Source organism: Scyliorhinus canicula, chromosome 1, assembly GCF_902713615.1.
Source record: "Scyliorhinus canicula chromosome 1, sScyCan1.1, whole genome shotgun sequence".
Classification (NCBI taxonomy): domain Eukaryota; kingdom Metazoa; phylum Chordata; class Chondrichthyes; order Carcharhiniformes; family Scyliorhinidae; genus Scyliorhinus; species Scyliorhinus canicula.
The window spans coordinates 283,926,428-283,945,965 of record NC_052146.1 but is presented as its reverse complement, the minus strand read 5'-3'; the positions used below and the strand labels follow the sequence as shown (position 1 = coordinate 283,945,965).

Genomic DNA, 19,538 nt, shown 5'->3' with positions numbered 1-19,538 from the left:
TTGGCTTCAGGGTATTGTGACATTATGAGAAATGTACAGAACTGTTATGTTATGTTATGTTATGTTATGTCCGAATCAACCACTAGAGGAAGTTAGATGCAGAACTTCAAGCATTAATGCTAAGCCTTCTGGGAGAATGCTGAGGAGAAGGCTAGGAGAAAGATTGTAGGGAAGCTAGTGTGAGTGAGAGCAGATCATAGTTATTGTATTAGTGTAGAGATTAGTGGTAGATGAGTGCAGATTGTATCTTTATTGTCAATTGTTTATTACATAGAAGTAAGAGGTCGAATCCAATTAAGTAATGTAAATAAATATCTAGCTTTGTTTAATATAAAAGCTAGTTTTGGTCTTTGTGAACACTACGCTAAACATCCTAGGATCTGAACCACAAAGAACACCACCGGTATCAAAGCCTGCAGCTTTCAGAAGATGTTTCTATAATACATGAACAGAGTGATCCAGGAGGTGGTCATATGATCAAATATCTCATGATCAAATGCCAAGACTCCAGGAATATGCCCAACTTGGTTGTCACCTTGTAACCGCTGGGCCGAGGAAACATTCATCCTTTCAGTTTGTCTGAGGCCCCTGTTTGTATCCAACCCATGCATTTATTACTGGAGCAAGATGATGGAACCATCAATTTGTGTAGTTGGATCTGAACAGAGGCTTAAATACACTTACAACAGAGCCAGCCTATTCGTTGTTGAATTCCAGATGAACTGCAGGCTGGCTCTAAGGCACTGATCTTTATACATCAGTTCCAGGAGGAGGAGTCCTGGGCGGAGCCAAGGGAGGAGCCCAGTACAAACTCTCGCGTACTCCCAGAGCGACTCCCCCGGTGGTCGGATAGTGCAACTGCACTTACAATGGTGGACAGTGAACATATATACACAGAGTTATATTGGCAACTATATACAGCATTGATCTTACAACGGGTAGATAACGAACATATATACATGGAGTGATATTGGCAACTATATATAGTGTGAATCACATTCACCACACAAGAAATTACCTGTTTCTTTATGTTGTGTTTTTATTGTAGCTGCAAGATCTGATCTGTTGAACAATGTGGCAGAGAGATTCCGCATTTTCCGTGCTGAGAAAACCTACGCCGTGAAAAGCGGGAAGTGGTACTTTGAGTTTGAGGCCGTGACTGCTGAGGACATGCGCGTTGGCTGGACCAGACCAGGCTGCCGCCCGGATCAGGAGCTCGGGACCGATGATCAGTCCTTTGTTTTTGACGGTTTAAAGGTTTGTCTAAGCTTCAAAGCAGATTAGTCAAGGACTGTGCCCATGAGACGATGCGGTCAGGCAGAAGTAAAAATGGTAAAATAAAGTGCATTAACCATTTTGCTCTCTACATTTCAGTTGTCTTTTACAGCGGAAATATTATCAAATACATGTTGTGGTTCACAAACGCTGCCTTGAGGAATAGATAACGCTTGATTTCTTTGGGGGAGGGGAACTTTTCAAAATGATGTATGGCATTATTTTTGGGGATTGAAAAGTATCACACAATTTATCAGGAAGAGTTGACGGATCAGATGCAGAACACCCTACTCCACCCGATCAAGCTGCCTTATTCCTGCCCGGAAGATCACCAAATGCTTGTGCTTTAATTTTTCCACTGCCCCACCCGAATATTCCTTTGTACATTATCCATTTTTGACACATTTATTTTCTTTCTCTTTACTTCAGCATTCTCCCTCCTATTAGTACTCCCTGTCTCTACCAATGGGTGTTTTGAAATAGATGATGAGAGGTGCGCAAGATCATGCCCCCAACCCGCCCCCTACATTTCGGTCCTTTCGACCCCTGTATTGCACTGTAGAATATGAGCATAGCTTAGAATAGAAACTTTGTGTGGAAGTCATGATCCCACATTTTTCAATTCAGTGAAACAGTACATGTAAAATAACCCATTTTGAAGCAGTAACTGCTGAGGCCATGCGCAGGATCTTGAGCTCATGTTTGGGGCAGAAATAGAGGTGGGTGGGTGGGAGCTCATAATCGGCCTGCGAGGTGGTGTGCCAGTCCACTGGCCCTATCATGCCTCTGGGCCAATCTCATGGAGGTGGAAGGACTAACTATCTGCAGATAGCAGTTAGCCAACACGCTTGACTCGACATTTAAGGCTGATTAAAGGTTTCCGCAGATGCAGGGGACCAGTTAAGGTGCCTGGGGGTGGCCTCCTGGTAGTCGTCTTGGGGTCCAGGGCTCCAGGCTGCGCTAGAGGTCCACCCTGCCCCTCTGGATGGTGCAGCAACCCCAGGTCACCGTGGAGAGGGATTCCCTCTTCACAGTGATATCCTGGCTGCAACGTCCATTTTTAAAAATTCAAACTTTAAAAACAAGGTTGGAGAAAAGGCACCTCCACTTTGAAGTGTTTTTCTTACCCCCCTTCATAGCCTGCAGCTTCTTTCAAGCTTCAAGGCCGCTGATTGGCCCTGTACCTTAATTGGACAATGAGCTCTCGTCCAGGCCTATTAATTTCACCGCTGTGAAAATTGGGCTTGTTGACTGCTTCCCCATCGCGAGGGAAGTTTGAGGTCCAGTACATTGTCCCAACCTGTAATTCCTAACCGCAGAGGAAATATCTTACCGTGGTGTGACCATACCAAGTGCAATAGATTTTCCAGAGAGCAAAGAGCACACACCAAAAAAAGCAGATATTCTCCTCCATTTCAATTTAAAAGGACAAATCATCCATCATTCCTTCCTACAACATAAAAATCATCACCAAAGTTAATGGAGTTAAAGACAGCCCCTTCACTCCTTGTGTTGAATTTCTCCATGGAATTGCCACCATGTTTATTCACTGGATGATTGGACAATTCGCAGGAAGTGGATGTGCACGGATTGAACTCTGCTTAACATTCAACATGTGGAAACTGCACCTGTCTGTTCACCTCGTAATCATTTGCCTGTGATGTTTGCTGCAGGCACAACGCTGGCACCAGGGTAACGAGCACTTTGGCCGCTCCTGGCAGGCAGGGGATGTTGTTGGCTGCCTGGTGGACATGAACGAGTACACCATGACATTCACTCTCAACGGAGAGGTTCTGCTGGATGACTCGGGCTCTGAACTTGCATTCAAGGATTTTGAAGTTGCTGACGGTAAGCAGGGACTAATGTGCAATTTGGAAAAGGGTTTTGATGGAACCATCAATTCACTAGACACATACTTTAAGATATGAACAGTGGTTTTAATCTACTTACTACAGAGCCAGCCTGTTACCCGTTGAACTCTCGATGAACTGCAGGCTGGCTCTGGACAAGGGTATTTATACACCAAGTCCAGGGGGAGGAGTCGTGGGCGGAGCCAAGGGTGGAGCCCTGTACAAACTCCTGAGCATTCCCAGAGCTGCTCCCCCTAGTGGTCGGATAATGCTACTGCGCTTACAATGGTATTGGTAAATACAGTGTGAATTACTAAGTTACATTCACCACATTCACCACAGGCTTTACCACCGTTATGTCCTAATTTGAAAAATAAATGCAAACTAGTTATAAATAAATGTTAATTGACTGCCTCATCCAGTTGCATGGTCACAAGACTGTGGCATCACTAGACACTGGCTTTTCCACATTTATAGTCGCTCCCCCATGCCTTCTATCAAAAACCAAGGCAATAACATGTCAGGGAGTTGGGGACATGGAACGTGGATCTTCCAAGGGCCTCATTTTGAAACCCACTCCTTTCCTCCTGGCAAGCAAGGTTAAAATCAACCATTGTGTTACCGCACCAGGGCATCTATCAGCAGTTTTTTTTCTGGCACACAATTATTTCATCATCAATCATTAAATGTATCCAGTGAAGAATAATTGAATTTGAGAACATTTTGCAGCCTGAGTGTTGTGTTGAGAGGGCCACGTGTAGCAGCTGATATATGCTGTTTTATATTCACGACGTGTCCTTCATCTGCTAACACAGCGGATGGCCTGAAAAGGATGAGAGGCAGCGGAGGCAGAGAACCTGCTGTGTTTGCCGAAATTAGATTAGATAGCAGACTCTGAGAAATTAACTAGTACGAGCTTTGGTTTTCAACTGCACCAGGAGTTCTCAAAGTCAAAATAGATTAATCTTTTAATACCATGAGCCAGTGCTATATTAGCACAGTATGGAACTGATTCACATATCTTATCACATTCAGTAAAGTCGCAGGTTGCTGAATGTTTTGATGGAGGAATTTTCTCTTCTGATCAAGCAGACAGCTGCTGTTTTCAAAGGAAACTTCCTAATAAATTTCCGCTTTGGTCGATTCAACAGGGGGTGCAATTTAATTCTATTCATATCCAGTTAGATTATTAACGTCTGAGAGCAGAGTATTAACAAGTCTGTGCCTCCTTAATTATCCTGTTCGCCTAGCTGATGAATGTCTTTTTTTATATTTAATTTTAGTTCCGTCTTCTCAGCTATCGATGCTATTCTTCTGGTATATGTGGTGGAATAAGCTTGCAACGGTTGTGGTCCTCCTGCTTGCTTCTCAGGCCAAATATTTTTTTTAATGTATTTTATTACAAACATGTATCAAAACAGGTTACAGCGAACAAACACCCTGGGAAACGTGCTTCCCAACAATCAACTATACAGTCTGTACAGACGTTTCCTCTTTTTCACCCCCAACCCCCACGACGAACAGCCCCTCTAAAACGGTCACAATTCTCAGGCCATAGATATGAATGCTTTACTTGTTGCAGTGTTGCAAAAGGGATGGAAACAAATCTGCACCTCAGTGTCATTCAGGATTTTGGGCGGGATTCTCTGGTCTCCCAGCCATGTGTTTCCCGGCGTTGGGATGTGGCGCGCCGTTCGCTGCCAGCGGGATTCTCGGTCCAGTCGCTGTCAATTGGAATCCCTATTGAAGCCACCCCACGCCTCTGGAAAACCCGTGGGAGGTGTTGTGCTGCCGGCGGGACTGGAGAATCCCAAAGCCAGCAAACGGCCCCAGAATTCCGTCCCTTATTTGTTTGTTTGGACGGAAATAACAACTTTCAAAACATTGCACCCATTTCGACTCAATAAAATTTCCAGTTTGCGGAAAGAAAGCAATTTTCACATAAAGGACATCCAGGCAGTTTTTGCACAGGTTACCTCTTCCTTGACCAGTCATTATTTGGAGATGCCGGCATTGGACTAGGGTGGGCACAGTAAGGAGTCTTGCAACACCAGGTTAAAGTCCAGAAGGTTTGTTTGGAATCACAAGTTTTGGGAGCGTAACTCCTTCATCAGGTCCTTCATCCTCCTTCACTCACCTGATGAAGGAGCTAAGCTCCGAAAGACCGTGATTCCAAATAAACCTGTTGGAATTTAACCTGGTGTCGTAAGACTTCTTGATCAGTCATGGAAACTCTGCCTTCCTATTCCCTTCCTCAGCAATTAACTGTCTGCAGCCAGGGTTGCCCCCCTTTTAAGGGATGAAGTCCGGCCCCCAAGAAATGCCAGCCAATCAGAGGCTGGCAGCCCTTCTGGTTCAACAGTGCCAACTGGGATTAGTGTCCACTGCTGGGATGGCAGCAGGCCAGGACCAACCATGATGGAGGAGGCCCCACATTTAAGGCAAGTCAGGTCTGACTCGTTGGGGTCCAACAGAGGGGTTGGGTAGTTGGGGGGAGCAGTTGTGTGGCCAGCGGGGGTAGCACTTGCCACTGGAGGAGCCTTCCATGGGCTACAGGGTGGCTAATCGGGAGGCCCACTCACTCCCCAAGTCTGCAGCGGGGTTGACAGGGTAGAGCTGGCGGTCTCTCCTCGTGGTGAAGTGCCCACCTGCTGCTGGCAATATATCAGCTGCGGGGGGAATTTCACCTCACAGCCCCACTGCTGATAAAATGCCAATCCCCACCATCCCACTGGATCCTGCCTCCTCCACCACCACTCCGAAATCCCCAAACTTTCCGTGGGAGCCTAAAACTCCAGCCAATGCGATTTTCTAAAATATTTACAAATGTATCTCCACTGACAGCTGAGCTGTTCAACTTATTCCCCTAGAATGGGCAGCACGGTAGCATAATGGTTGCACTATAGCTTCACAACTCCAGGGTCCCAGGTTCGATTCCTGGCTTGGGTCACTATCTGTGCGGAGTCTGCACGTTCTCCCCGTGTCTGTGTGGGTTTCTTCCAGGCGCTCCGGTTTTCTCCCACAATTCCCGAAAGACGTGCTATTAGGTAATTTGGAGATTCTGAATTCTCCCACTGTGTACCCGAACAGGCACCGGAATGTGGCGACTAGGTGCTTTTCACAGTAACTTCATTGCAGTGTTGTAAGCCTACTTGTAACAGTAAAGATTATTATTAAGTTACAAAAAGTAGAAAGAACTCAGATTTAATTCTTGGTCTGGTCATTGTTCGTGATCTTGGTTATGTCTCTTATTCACTTTCAATTTCATCCCATTGCATTGTAATTTGTATCGTTCCCATGGTTCCATAGCTATTCATATCCTTTTGTTCTTTCAAGGCCTACTCACTATCTCATTGAGCTGACTCATATAATAATTGATATGTTATTCACTGAGTTTTACCTCTTACCTTTTTTTCTTCAAACTTACTAAACTGTTTCCTTGTGACAGGAATAGTGCATGTGTATTTATGAGTGACTGTGCGTCTGTGTGTGTGGAGTTGGTGAGAAGGGGTAAATTTTCTTCTGTTTGTCATGCCTGTTATACACACATTTATATCATGGCTGTTTCTTTTGTCTCTCTGCTTCATTTTTCTTGTCAGCTAAGTGTCCTTTTTCTAATTCCAATTGCGGTTTTTCTCCTTTTAAATTGTTTATATTTTGTTGCTGATACGACCATCAATTCACACGAGACAGAGAGTTGAAGTGAACAGTGGCGTTAATCAACTAGAACAGTGCCTGCCTGCGACTGCTCTGCACTGAGAGCCGCCTACAGGGCAGCTGCTCTATATACCTCCCCTCAAGGGGGCGGAGCCGGGGTGGAGCCCACAAGGGCACCAGCATGATACAATTGGTGTAGTATAGCACAATTCCACGTGGGCAACAGCATAGTATAATGTAGTACAGTGGTGAATGGTTATCATAATACGTTCACCACAGTTGCTGTTACTCACCAAAGCTGTTTACGCAAAGGCCTAGTGATTGAGTTGTGCCAATTGATCCCTGAGTTGATATTGGGCCTTGGGCCAGCAGCAACCAAGAGGTAGTTTCTGACCATATTGGATGCATTTGTGCGTGTTTTACGTCTATGAAATCCAAAGTCAGTGAATTTAGAAGTCAAAATGTTTCAATTTCCCCTCAATTCATATATCAGATTAATGATTTCTAGTTGTTGCAGTTGCTGTTGCTTATCTACTCTACCATGAGTTCCTTTATCATTAAAAAAAAAAAATCACTATAATTACTGGGACTTCTCACAAAGGAACTTCTGCGGAGCCCCATCAACAACATATAGAAGCCTGTTTGCTGTAAATGATTTTTTTTCCTTTATTCGTTCATGGGATGTGGGCGTCGCTGGCCAAGCCAGCATTTATTGCCCATCCCTGAGGGTATTTAAGAGTCAACCAACCACATTGCTGTGGATCTGGAGTCACAAGTAGGCCAGACCATGTAAGGGTGCCAGATTTCCTTCCTTCATGATTAGGCTTTAATTTCAGATTTTTATTGAATTCAAATTCCACCATTTACCCGGTGGGATTCGAACCCGGGTTCCCAGAGCATTACCCTGGGTCTCTGGATTATTAACCCATTGGCAATACCATTCTGCTACTGCCTCCCTTGATCTGTCTGCAAAGGAGTGTTGACCCCTCATATCCTCAACAAACCCAATCTTGCAAAGAGGGTCCAGAGCTGCTTCTGACTCAATCTCAAAATGTCTGTCAATATGGTCCTGATGTGGAGCACCTTGGGATCTTTTCCTACAAGGGTACTGTAAAAATGCATGGTGTTGTTCACTTGGAAATGTCTGCTTACTGACCGCACCAACATCGAGAAAAGCCAAGGCAGCTACTGCTGTTTGCGCAGACTCATTTGTGGTCCAAGTCAGTCCCATCATGCCGCTGACCATTCGCCACACAAAACAGGGCTGCTTCACCTTTCACCTTTTGCCTGGCAACCAGCCCAGCCTGACAGGCCATGAAACATAAACAGATTCGAAAAACTGTGGGACAGCAATCAATCTCTCCTCCTCAACTAACTAATCAGGATATAGTTAACTATTTCATCTGAACTAATGCCAGTGAATATTCAATTAATTTTCTGCATGCTTTACCTTTGATAATTAAGGAGTCATTGTTTTACAAATACCTGCACCTTCAGTTAATAATATTGGGGCTCAGTCATTTGATTATCTTTGAGACTCAACTACTCTCTCCTCTGCTCCGCCTGGGCTTTGGTCCCCAGTTAGTGTGTTTCCTCAATCTAACTGTTTTCTTACCCCCAAGTCACCTCATACTCTGTGCTTCCTGATCCCTTTATTTACACTTTATCATGGTATTCTTTTGCTCTCTACCATTTCCTTTACCCCATTGCCATGACCTCTTTACATTTCCCTGACCAGTTTACTACCCTCTTGGTGCTCTCTGCTTCCTGGCCTCCTTTACCTTCCTGTCCCTACTGTCGCTAATTTTCTTCTCCCCACCTTTACACTTCTCCTCCGGACCATGCTCTCCACGTGTGCCTTGGCCCACATTTGTTTTCTGGTTTCTCTCCTGCCTATGTTTTCTGTTTCCTGGCATTCCTCTGGTCTTTGCCAGTTAACTGTGAAGTTTCAATCAGCCATCCAGTCAAGCCAGAAAAGACTTGGGCTGCAAAAACCAGTCTTATTCTGATGTTTTTTGGATTTCCACAGCAGAGTGGAAGAACGTTTGAGAGGTTGCGTGTTATGCCTTTACTAAAGTGGCAGCAGTTTTGCCTTGAGTAATATTACTGGATTTTTAAAGTTAAACATCTAAAAGGGAGTGTTGCCTGGAAGGTGTTTACTTGGGGGCTTGACTCAGTACGGAGTCTTTTTGGGACGTGGGGAATGTTCTGTGAGAATATTTTTAACTGTGTAACTGTTATCTTGTGTTTTTACGTTTTCATCTTTTCTTATTAATAATTCTTTTATTTTTAATATCCCAAAGATGTTACTGGACTATTTGATGCTGAGATCAGTGTGTTCTCTTGTTTACAGAATACAAAAAAACGATAAAGCCAGTAAGCCATGTTTCTCTCTGGGATTTGGTTTTCGCCTGACATTGGTGTGGTCACATCTGGAGCACTTTGCACAGTGCTTAAGGAACAATATGATGTGGTGTATATGGATTTCAGTAAGGCGTTTGATAAGGTTCCTCACGGTAGGCTATTGCAGAAAATAAGGAAGTATGGAATTGAAGGTGATTTAGCGGTTTGGATCAGTAATTGGCTAGCTGAAAGAAGACAGAGGGTGGTGGTTGATGGCAAATGTTCATCCTGGAGTTCAGTTACTAGTGGTGTACCGCAAGGATCTGTTTTGGGGCCACTGCTGTTTGTCATTTTTATAAATGACCTGGAAGAGGGTGTAGAAGGATGGGTTAGTAAATTTGCAGATGACACGAAGGTCGGTGGAGTTGTGGATAGTGCTGAAGGATGTTATAGGATACAGAGGGACATAGATAAGCTGCAGAGCTGGGCTGAGAGGTGGCAGATGGAGTTTAATGCGGAAAAGTGTGAGGTGGTTCACTTTGGAAGGAGTAACAGGAATGCAGAGTACTGGGCTAATGGCAAGATTCTTGGTAGTGTAGATGAACAGAGAGATCTCGGCATCCAGGTACATAAATCCCTGAAAGTTGCCACCCAGGTTAATAGGGCTGTTAAGAAGGCATATGGTGTGCTAGCCTTTATAAGCAGGGGGATTGAGTTTCGGAACCACAAGGTCATGCTGCAGCTGTACATAACTCTGGTGCGGCCACACCTGGAGTACTGCGTGCAGTTCTGGTCACCACATTATAGGAAGGATGTGGAAGCTTTGGAAAGGGTTCAGAGGAGATTTACTAGGATGTTGCCTGGTATGGAGGGAAGGTCTTACGAGGAAAGGCTCAGGGAATTGAGGTTGTTTTCATTAGAGAGGAGAAGGCTGAGAGGTGACTTAATAGAGACATATAAGATAGTCAGAGGGTTAGATAGGGTGGACAGTGAGAGTCTTTTTCCTCGGATGGTGATGACCAACACGAGGGGACATAGCTTTAAATTGAGGGGTGATAGATATAGGGCAGATATCAGAGGCAGTTTCTTTACTCAGAGAGTAGTCGGGGTGTGGAACGCCCTGCCTGCAACAGTAGTAGACAACTTTAAGGGCATTTAAGTGGTCACTGGATAGACATATGGATGAAAATGGAATAGTGTAGGTCAGATAGGCTTCAGATGGTTTCACAGGTCGGCGCAACATCGAGGGCCGAAGGGCCCGTACTGCGCTGTAGTGTTCTATGTTCTATAGGTCCCAGCTGGGACTACCGATCATGCCGGTCCCAATCCGGGCCGGCTTTTAAGTACTAGATTCATGAGCCTCAGCTGCTAGGCCTCTGCACCTCAGCGGGGGGAGCTCCTATTCCACGGGCCCATGGGGAAATCAGTCGGGCATCCCTGAGGGTCTCGCGACGGTTATAACACCCTGTTTGCTTCTCTTATTTGTTTTTCATCGCCCCTATGAACCATAATATTCAGCCTGGTTCTCCATTGTAGTTCCTACCTGACATATGTCATAAACATGCTTTTTCTTCTTTATGTTAATTTCTATCTTATTGTTCATCCAGGGAGCTCTGGCTTTTTTTGTCCTACCCCTCCCTTTCTAAGGGAATATAGCTTAATTGTATAATTGTACTTGTAAGGAAGTTTACATTTAGTCATAAAACTATGATCATCCATTTTTTTTACTGCCGCAGCCTGCGCTATACATTGTTTGTGGTACTGTGACAGTAAGTCATGCGCACGATTCCTTCCTATTTTACGCCTGCACTGTCCTGGACTGTCCCAGGAGGGCAAGACAGTAAAGGGGGGAAATTTGAGCACCAGTTTGAACTATTATTTCCTTCTGGGGCTGCAAGCCATGCCAGGAGGGTATCCCCCCTCAAGGTGGCTAGAATCATTATTATGCAGATCGCGTTAGGTTCGTGTGGACATTCAAAGTAGGGACAGGAGTAGGCCATTCAGTCCCCTCAAGCCTGGTCCACCATTTGATCAGAGCGTGACTGATCTGTTTGTGTTTCAAGTTCCACGTTCCCATCTACACCCGATAACCTTTGAATCCCTTGCCTAACATGAATCTATCTACCTCTGCCTTAAAATATTCAGTGACCCCCTGCTCCACCACCTTCTGAGGTAGAGAGTTCCAAAGTCGCAGAGCCCCCTGAGAGAAACAAACTCTCCTCCTCTCTGTCCTATAAGGGTGACCCCTAATTTTAAATCAGTGCCCCCTAGTTTCTGACTCACCCACAAGGGGAAACATCCTTTCCACATCCTGCTTTCAATACCGCTCAGGATCTTGTATACTTCATTCAAATCACTCTTCTTTATTTGGTTATCAGTGGTGAGCGCTGAGTGAACAACATCAAGGGAGATTAGAAAATAGCTGATGAATGTATTTCAGGCTGTCGCCAACAGTGTATTGTGTTTCCATTTAGAAAGAGCCTAGAGTTAAATTTTAGCATTGACCGACAACTTGGCATTGGGAGTGCAGAAAGCTTTGAATAATTCAAGTGCGAAGTATAATTATATGCCCTGCCAAATCCTTGAATGAACAGGATGTGAACATGGCTGAATTGTCGACCTACACCTACAAAATATCAATTAAGGCAAAAGAAACTCTGATTGATTCTCAGCACTTGGGAGTTGTGAAGCATATCAATAATGGCTGGGGTGAGCAGGGCAGAATGAGAAAATTCACTGCTTCCAATCCCCAGTGGGTTCAGACCTGTTTGTGATACTTTAATAGCTCTGGAAGAAATTGAATAGGTGAGATGACGTAGACTGGGAAGAGGCTTCAAACTGGTCACACTTTGCTTCCTGTTTCTGGGCCAATCCTTTTTTAAAAAGTTTGCATGCCACTGAGAGTTGACGTTAATATTGTTGCATTGTATCTACTTGAGTTTCAGACAGAGCTGACTTCTGCAGTGATGATCCAATAAAACTAGGACACACACTTAAAATGCAATGTGAGATAAGAATTTGAATATTACTACTATTGGCCTTTCCTGCTGCTGTTTCTCTTTATCTTTATTGCGCTTGTTTTAATCCTTGATGCGCTGATTCAAGAATCCTGTCTAATAATAATAATAATCGCTTCCTGTCACAAGTAGGCTTCAATGAAGTTACTGTGAAAATCCCCTAGTCGTCACATTCCGGCACCTGTTCGGGGAGGCCGGTACGGGAATTGAACCCGCACTGCTGGCCTTGTTCTGCATTACAAGCCAGCTGTTTAGCCCACTGTTGTTTAGCCCACTGTGCAAAACCAGCCCCTATGCTGTCTCATAGAAGCATAGAAAATAGGAGCAGGAGGAGGCCATTCGTCTCTTCGAGCCTGCCCCACCATTCACCACGATCATTTTTGATGTTTATTAGAAGAAGGGGATGTGCGACAATACATCTATCTGACCCTGTCTCTGTTCAGGTGCATCAATCTCCGTTTTCTGTATTTTCGGTGAGCTGAAAGTCGGTGTCCAAAACCAATTTGTAAAAAAAAAATGAAAGCTCGACCTTCCAGAAATGACTTGTACTGTCAAAAACGATGCCAGGAGCCTGAGCAAACACAGAAAACAAGACACAAAATTATAGGTACAAAGTAAAGTCAGTCAGGAAAAGAATAAACTTTCTCTTTTAAAAAAAAATGGAGAGATGGGGCGAAATTCTCCGACCCCCCAGCAGGGTTGGAGAATCGCCTGGGGCCGCCTAAAATCCCGCCCCCGCCGTGGCAGAGATTCCGCTGACGTCACTGCCGGCGCATGCGCCGACCGGCGAAAGCCTTTCGGCCAGCCCCGCTGCCGGGGGCGCCGGTTTTTTGCGCCAGTCTTCTGGTGCAAACCGCTCCGGCGCGGGGCTGGCCCCCAAAGGTGGGGAGAATTCCCCACCTTTGGGGAGGCCCGACCCTTGAGTGGTTGGCGCTACTCCCCTACGCCGGCACCCTCCGTCACGCCGGGTAGGGGAGAATGCCGCCCCAGATAACAGCAGGTTATAAAATTGTAGGTATGCACTCTTTGCCTGGAATGGTTATGGAACAGTCAGACATACATTTTGGCAAGATGGGCAGAAGTGAAGTGGGCTGGGGGGAGGGGTGAGAGAATCAACACATCTGCTGACCACAGAGCGGGAGCAAATATGAAATATGACCTTTATTGTTCATCGATAACTCTTACTCGATATAATAGTACATTAGTCCCTCTGTCTCATCTCTATGACGAACTTTACTATCAGCAGTTTTTTTTATTAGTTTGCAGATCATTTAACCATGAAAATCATCACTATGATTAGTACATCTAATGGTTCTCCCTGCCGTTTTCTTTTCACTTTTCCTCAAGCATAATGAAAATTATTTTCTTTCAGTCTTTATTTCTGATAAGGGATACGCACAGGATGTGTCATAACCTTGCGTTTCCCTTTATAGATGTTGAGTTGCCATGCATCTCCAACACTTCACCCCCAAATGATTCACTTCACAGTAGTTTGAATGGAATTAGCACTAATTGGCAGTGTATTTGAACAGAAATACGTTGACGTAGGCAATTGTTTTGTGTGGTCAGTCAGCATGACTGACTGCAGAGACTGGTCGTTGCTCCAGAAGAACACACAATATTGGATCTCGGGCCACATTTAAACGCGACGAAGAAAACTCCAGGTGCATGTTGGCTGCCCCCCAGGTAGCTTGTCAATTGTGATGACTCTCAGAGTGGGGTTTACCAGTCCTGCCAGCGGCGGAGATTGCCGAGGGCAGGGTGGGAACATTTGGAGAGCGGCCAAAAGTCAACTGGCCAGACTTTCCCCATCATGGTGCCCGCCGCTGGCAGGACTGGAAAATTCCGGCCTTGGGAGTGTTGTGGGAGGGATGGGAACCAATCAAGAAGGGGTTATGAGCAGGAACAAGCAATGGCCTCCAGCAACGTTTTCTCTAATCCAACAGCTCCCACGTGCTGCTCGGCTCCTTCAGCCTAACACATGCAGGGCTGCACAAAAGAAATGTAAATGGGCCCTGCAATGAAACAAATTGCTCGATCAGTCTAAAAAAAATTAATAGGAACATGCAGCACTTAGAGCTGCTGAAGGAAGCTGGAGCAGGCCCTCTCTCGGCTCCGGTTCATCTAAGTATTTTTTTAATGACGATCTCTAGGGACTATTAGTATGGCTGCATCTAGACCATGGACCCAGTCGAACGGCCTCGTTGCGCCCACCTCGGCTTCTCGTGAAATTTGCGACACTCGGGATGCCTCACGAGACCCAACGAGATCTCGTGAGACGTCACAACCTGGATGTCACCCTCGCTGGGCGGGATCCAGTTTTACATATTGAGGTGAGCGGTTAGGCTTGAACTAGGGATCGAAAGCCAATGCCTGGGAGTCCTCTCCATGGCACTTAACACTGGTTCACACAAATGTGGACCTGGCATAATGGTACCTGGGGAAATCTCCCAGGTCATCGGAGGCCCACGGGTCACCAGGTTCTGGAAATGGTGGTACCCTGGCACATCTGCTGACACCTGGGCGCCTTGGCACAGCCAACCTGGAAGCTCCATCCGGGCAGCCTAACAGTGCCACCCTGGCATCGCCAGGATAACTGGGTGACACTGCTAGGCTGGCAAGGGCACTCCCAGAGTGCCAGGATGGCAGTGTCAAGGTGCCTGGGTTCCAGGTTGACATTGCCAAGGATTGGGCTTTGGAGCTGCCTTGTCCTTGTGACGGTGTCTCGATGACCCCCCCCCCCCTCCCCATCTAGCTGGTAAGCTGGAGCATTTGGGGCATCTGGAGGCCGCGGTGGGGGGTCCAGAGATTGGGGAGGCCTTTTGATCTCTTGAACACACAGGCCAAGAAAAAAAGAATCCTGTTTGATAGCGGCCTTGTTCTCGGCGCTGCACACGACAAGAAACACCCCGTTAAACGCGGCCAAAACGGGACTCTTTTTTTCTCCCCCCCCATTAAATTGTGCCCCACTTTTACATTAACACAGCTGGCCTCGGGCAATTTTGGGAAGAGAGAAAGAGGCGCATTATTTGAATAAACATAAGGCCGAACGCCTATTTCAGACGTGGATCCCAGCCTCCTGGAGTTTAGCAAATGATGGGTGGCACACAGCTGGTGTAAAATATGCACACGCATCTCGCCTGTCACCTTGGATGTTGAGGCATGCACCTTATTCCTGGGAAACCTAAATGTCCCTGAATGTTGTGTTGTATAATTAGCTAGCTTGGGATGTTGTTAAGGAACTGGCTCATAATTGGAGCTGGAGTCACAAACATCAACGGTAGATTCTGTAAAAAATAACTCCTCGTCTTGAACATTCCTGTCCTGCAGGAGCAACGTATTTGTCATTTCTGGTAGTTGTCCGGCAGATAGCTGTGCAGTGGTCTTGGTGGGTTTATGAGGGGTAGTTGTGGGTAATTGTTCTTAACATTGATCTGTTAACGTAAACTACCTTTTCTTTACAAAACGGATAATGCTACAACCTCCTGCCTGCAAAACTGAAATACTTGTCTCGCTGATCGAACAAAACAAAATCTTGTGTAAAGACGATTTGTTTGAAGTGTGTAGTTCTAGTGTCAATTTAGATCTCAAGTTGTTCATGGTTAGGTTGTTACGATTTTTTTTCAATTCATCCACTTAAGCACTTAATTTATTTTCTTCCACTCTTTAATTATCTATTCCACATATCCTCATATGCATTGGTTCAATGAGTCATAGGGACTAACAATACAATTTGTTCAAAAAGCATTGCAGGATGAATGATATGAATTATTGGAACTGTGAAGTTCTATGATAGACAAATGCATGATGAGGCTGGCTCAGTGTGCACCGTGCTAATGCCCTTCAGTGCAGATGGCAAGTGCTTTTAGTGCATAGAACTGGGTAAGGCTCATTGTGCTTCCATTTCTTTGTTAATAAAGGTAAGACCAGAACGCACAGCTCTGTTCAAGATGTTCTATACCCATCAGCAATGAGATTTTGAGAGAAATACTTCCGATGGGAGTGCAAATAAGGAAACGATTCCCAATCCTTAGCCCATGCAAATTTATGCATGGTGAGGATTTCAAAGGGATTCCTGAGGGAATCCAGCTGTTGGGTCAGCATTTTGAGTGGACTGCCCGATAGTGAGGTGCCACCCCCCCCCCCCCCCCCCCCCCCCCCCCCCCCGGCCACCCTGCCATCCCACAGTGTAATTCAGCCCCCACACCCGGATTATCTGGCTCATCCCCAGTGCAGGGGTGACCCGACCCCTCCTCTCCACAGAGATCCCCGAAATGAAGAGACACCCCACAGAGCCCCCAAATAAAGAGACCCCCCACAGAGACCCCCTAAATAAATAATGACACCACCAATAGAGGCGCGCTAATTAAGGATACACCCCACAGACCCACCATAAAAAGTGACCTATGTAATGAAGCCCCCATAGGGCAGCATGGTAGCACAGTGGGTTAGCACTGTTGCTTCACAACTCCAGGGTCCCATGTTCGAATTCGGCTTGGGTCACTGTCTGTGCGGAGTCTGCACGCTCATACCGTGTTTGCGTGGGTTTCCTCTGGGTGCTCTGGTTTCCTCCCACAAGTTCTGAAAGACGTGCTGTTAGGTAATTTCGGTAATTTGGACATTCTGAGTTCTCCCTCTGCATACCCGAACAGGCGCCGGAATGTGGCGACGAGGGGCTTTTCACAGTGACTTCATTGCAGTGTTAATTTAAGCCCACTTGTGTCAATAAAGATTATTATTATTATAGAGAGACCCCTATCAGGAAGCACCCCAGAAAAGCAATGCCTGTCCGGACGCTAGCGAGTAGTCCAGACAGAGGCAGTGGAAAAAAATTGACACTCGCCTAGGCAATATACCTGCAGACTCAGACACAGGAACACCACCTGTCAATTCCTGGAAAGAGAAAACCAGACAGCTGTGTTTAACACCTCTCAGATCTTGGAGCTGCAAGCCATTCATTGATTTCACTTCAATATTGATTTTACTAGGCTGTGATTGACAGCTTCCACACACAACGGTCAGTACTGCTCAGTTCATCTCCCTTCACGGTTGAGTAACTCTGAAGTGCACTCACGGCAATGTTTATAAACATCAAGCTTTTATTGCCTGGTCCTGAACCACATCAAACAGAGTTAAGTACTGTCCATTTCCTGCGACACTTCAAAAACACTCAGGCATGAAAGGAAGTGATTGGAAAGCATTTCATTCTGTTTGAAGTGGTCCAGAAGATGTTAATCAAAGCTTGATGTTTATAAACTTTGTGGTTAGATCACTTCAGAGTTGCTCAACCATGAAGGGAGATGAAAGGAGCAATGCTAACAGCTGTGTGTGTGCGTGTGTGGAAACTGTCAATCACAGTCTAGTAAAATCAGTATCAAAGAGAAGTGAATGAATGGCTTGCAGCACAAAGATCTGAGGGTGTATTGCCCAGATGAGTGTTACTTTCTTCCCTGCCTCTGTTGGGACTGCTTTCTAGCTTCCAGACAGGGGTCTCTGCTCGGGGCAGGGGCTTCCTGACAGGGTTCTCTTTTCTGGGGATGGTGTCTCCTTATTTAGGGGGTCTATGTGGGGGTTTCTTTATTTGTGGGGGCTCTGATGGGGGGGGGGGGGGTAGGGGGCTCAGGTGGGAGTGGGCAGATCTTGCTATGTGGGAGTAAGGGTAGCTCTCAGATGGGTTTTCGGGGTAATTCCCTTAAAGAGTTACCCCCTTGGCCAACAGTGAGGTCCACCACTTCAGGGCCACTCTTGTGATGTGATTCTCGTCCATGTGGTTCCCAGCTCAGAGGACCAGAGAGTCACGCAGGCCTGGGGAATATAGCCACGGGCCCATTAAGTGGCTGCAAATGGGTATTAATGACCCATTTGCATCGTCCCACTGGCGCAGGGTGCGAACCTTGATCCCGACGCCAGCAGGGGCTGGACCATCGGGAAGGCTCGATCCCATTTTCTTCACAACCTTTGGATTCTCTGCCTCACCGGGAATTCTGCTACGAGCTGCACAAGGCGGAGAATTTCACCCGATGTTAAAAAGACCATGAAAAACCTTTCAGCCTATGACCTCCTGCATCTTGGCTTCCAATGATCACACTGCAAATTGGGCCTTTTTATTGCAAACTATTTAAACAAACATGATCAGACACCGTCACGGGCAGCTATCAGCTCTTTAACTAATCTTGGTGTGGTGCCAGTGCATCGTGCAGAATGTGCGCTGGGAATTTTTCCCAAACATAAATTAGCTGTCCTCGAATTATGGAGTAAGGTCAACTTGTAGCCTCTGTAGACATAGCCAGTGCCAGTATGTTAACAGTCTGGAGCTGCTGCACTGGAACTGCTTTGTTGGACCTACAGAATAATATTGTTTTGCATCCAAAGAAATTAAAACTTAGATGATGTTCACAATTTGTACAAAAATGCTAAGTTCGGTCCAGCAAGTCATGTCAGCAGTTACATTTATCCTCTGTATAATTTCTCCGCTGTTCTGTGACGCTGTAATTAGTTGGGCAGTTGGCAAAGAAAGTACTCAGCATGCGAACTTGGAATAGATGAATATATTAAATGGTAATGAAACTTTTGAGCTGTTTTAAAGACAAGGGAGAAAATTCTGACCTGGGCAATTAGTATGAAACAGAAAATGTTGGAACAGCCCACACATCAGATCCCTTTCCCATTGGTGTCAAAGAAAATAATTCCGAGATGTGTAATACGGGGCTGATCTGATGTCTCAACATTGCCCAAAGCCAAAATTATCTCCACATCGTCCCTTTTTTCACCGTGGTTATTAAATGTGTGCCTCACATTAGTGCTGCGAGTGCCACAATAATCATTTTCTTTCCTTTTTTCTCCTCCTTCCCCGCCACCCCAGGTTTTATTCCAGTGTGCAGCTTGGGGCTCTCTCAAGTTGGCAGGATGAACTTTGGCAATGACGTCGGCACACTGAAGTACTTTACCATATGTGGACTGCAAGAAGGCTACGAGCCCTTTGCTGTGAACATGAACAGAGACATCACAATGTGGTTTAGCAAACGGCTGCCTCAGTTTGTACCCGTACCAGCAAACCATGAACATTTCGAGGTACGGCAGAAAACATTCAGGGTTAGTCTCGGGTTCAAGGGGGAACGTTTAAAAAATGGGAAGATGAGTCCGAAAGATTCCTGGCCATGCTTGCTGACTTAAAGCCAAGCGCCAATAACTCATGTTATTGACAGGTTTAATTGGGTTTGAATGCTAATGGTGCCTCTTTTGAAGAAAGCGCCTGGTTCAGCTTTTGAGTCATGCCCCGATGTCTGCATTCTGTTGTTGATTCTTGTAATACCTGGGTACAGTTCAGTGATCCTGTACTTCCAGTGGGGGCTTCACTTGAAAGGAGAATCAAAAATACAAGTTGTAGCTGTTTCTG

At 45.7% G+C, this 19,538-nt stretch overlaps 1 protein-coding gene across 4 annotated transcripts in view; it reads left to right on the top strand.

Annotated features, from left to right (window-relative positions):
* Positions 1–19,538, top strand: part of ryr2a (ryanodine receptor 2a (cardiac)) — a 936,900-nt gene that overhangs the window by 557,380 nt on the left and 359,982 nt on the right. For all 4 annotated transcript variants that reach the window (XM_038814319.1, XM_038814304.1, XM_038814294.1 and 1 more), the window contains 3 exons: positions 1,049–1,257; positions 2,949–3,123; positions 19,005–19,213. In XM_038814319.1, the coding sequence (XP_038670247.1) occupies positions 1,049–1,257; positions 2,949–3,123; positions 19,005–19,213 (593 nt within the window). The remainder of the gene's footprint in view (positions 1–1,048; positions 1,258–2,948; positions 3,124–19,004; positions 19,214–19,538) is intronic.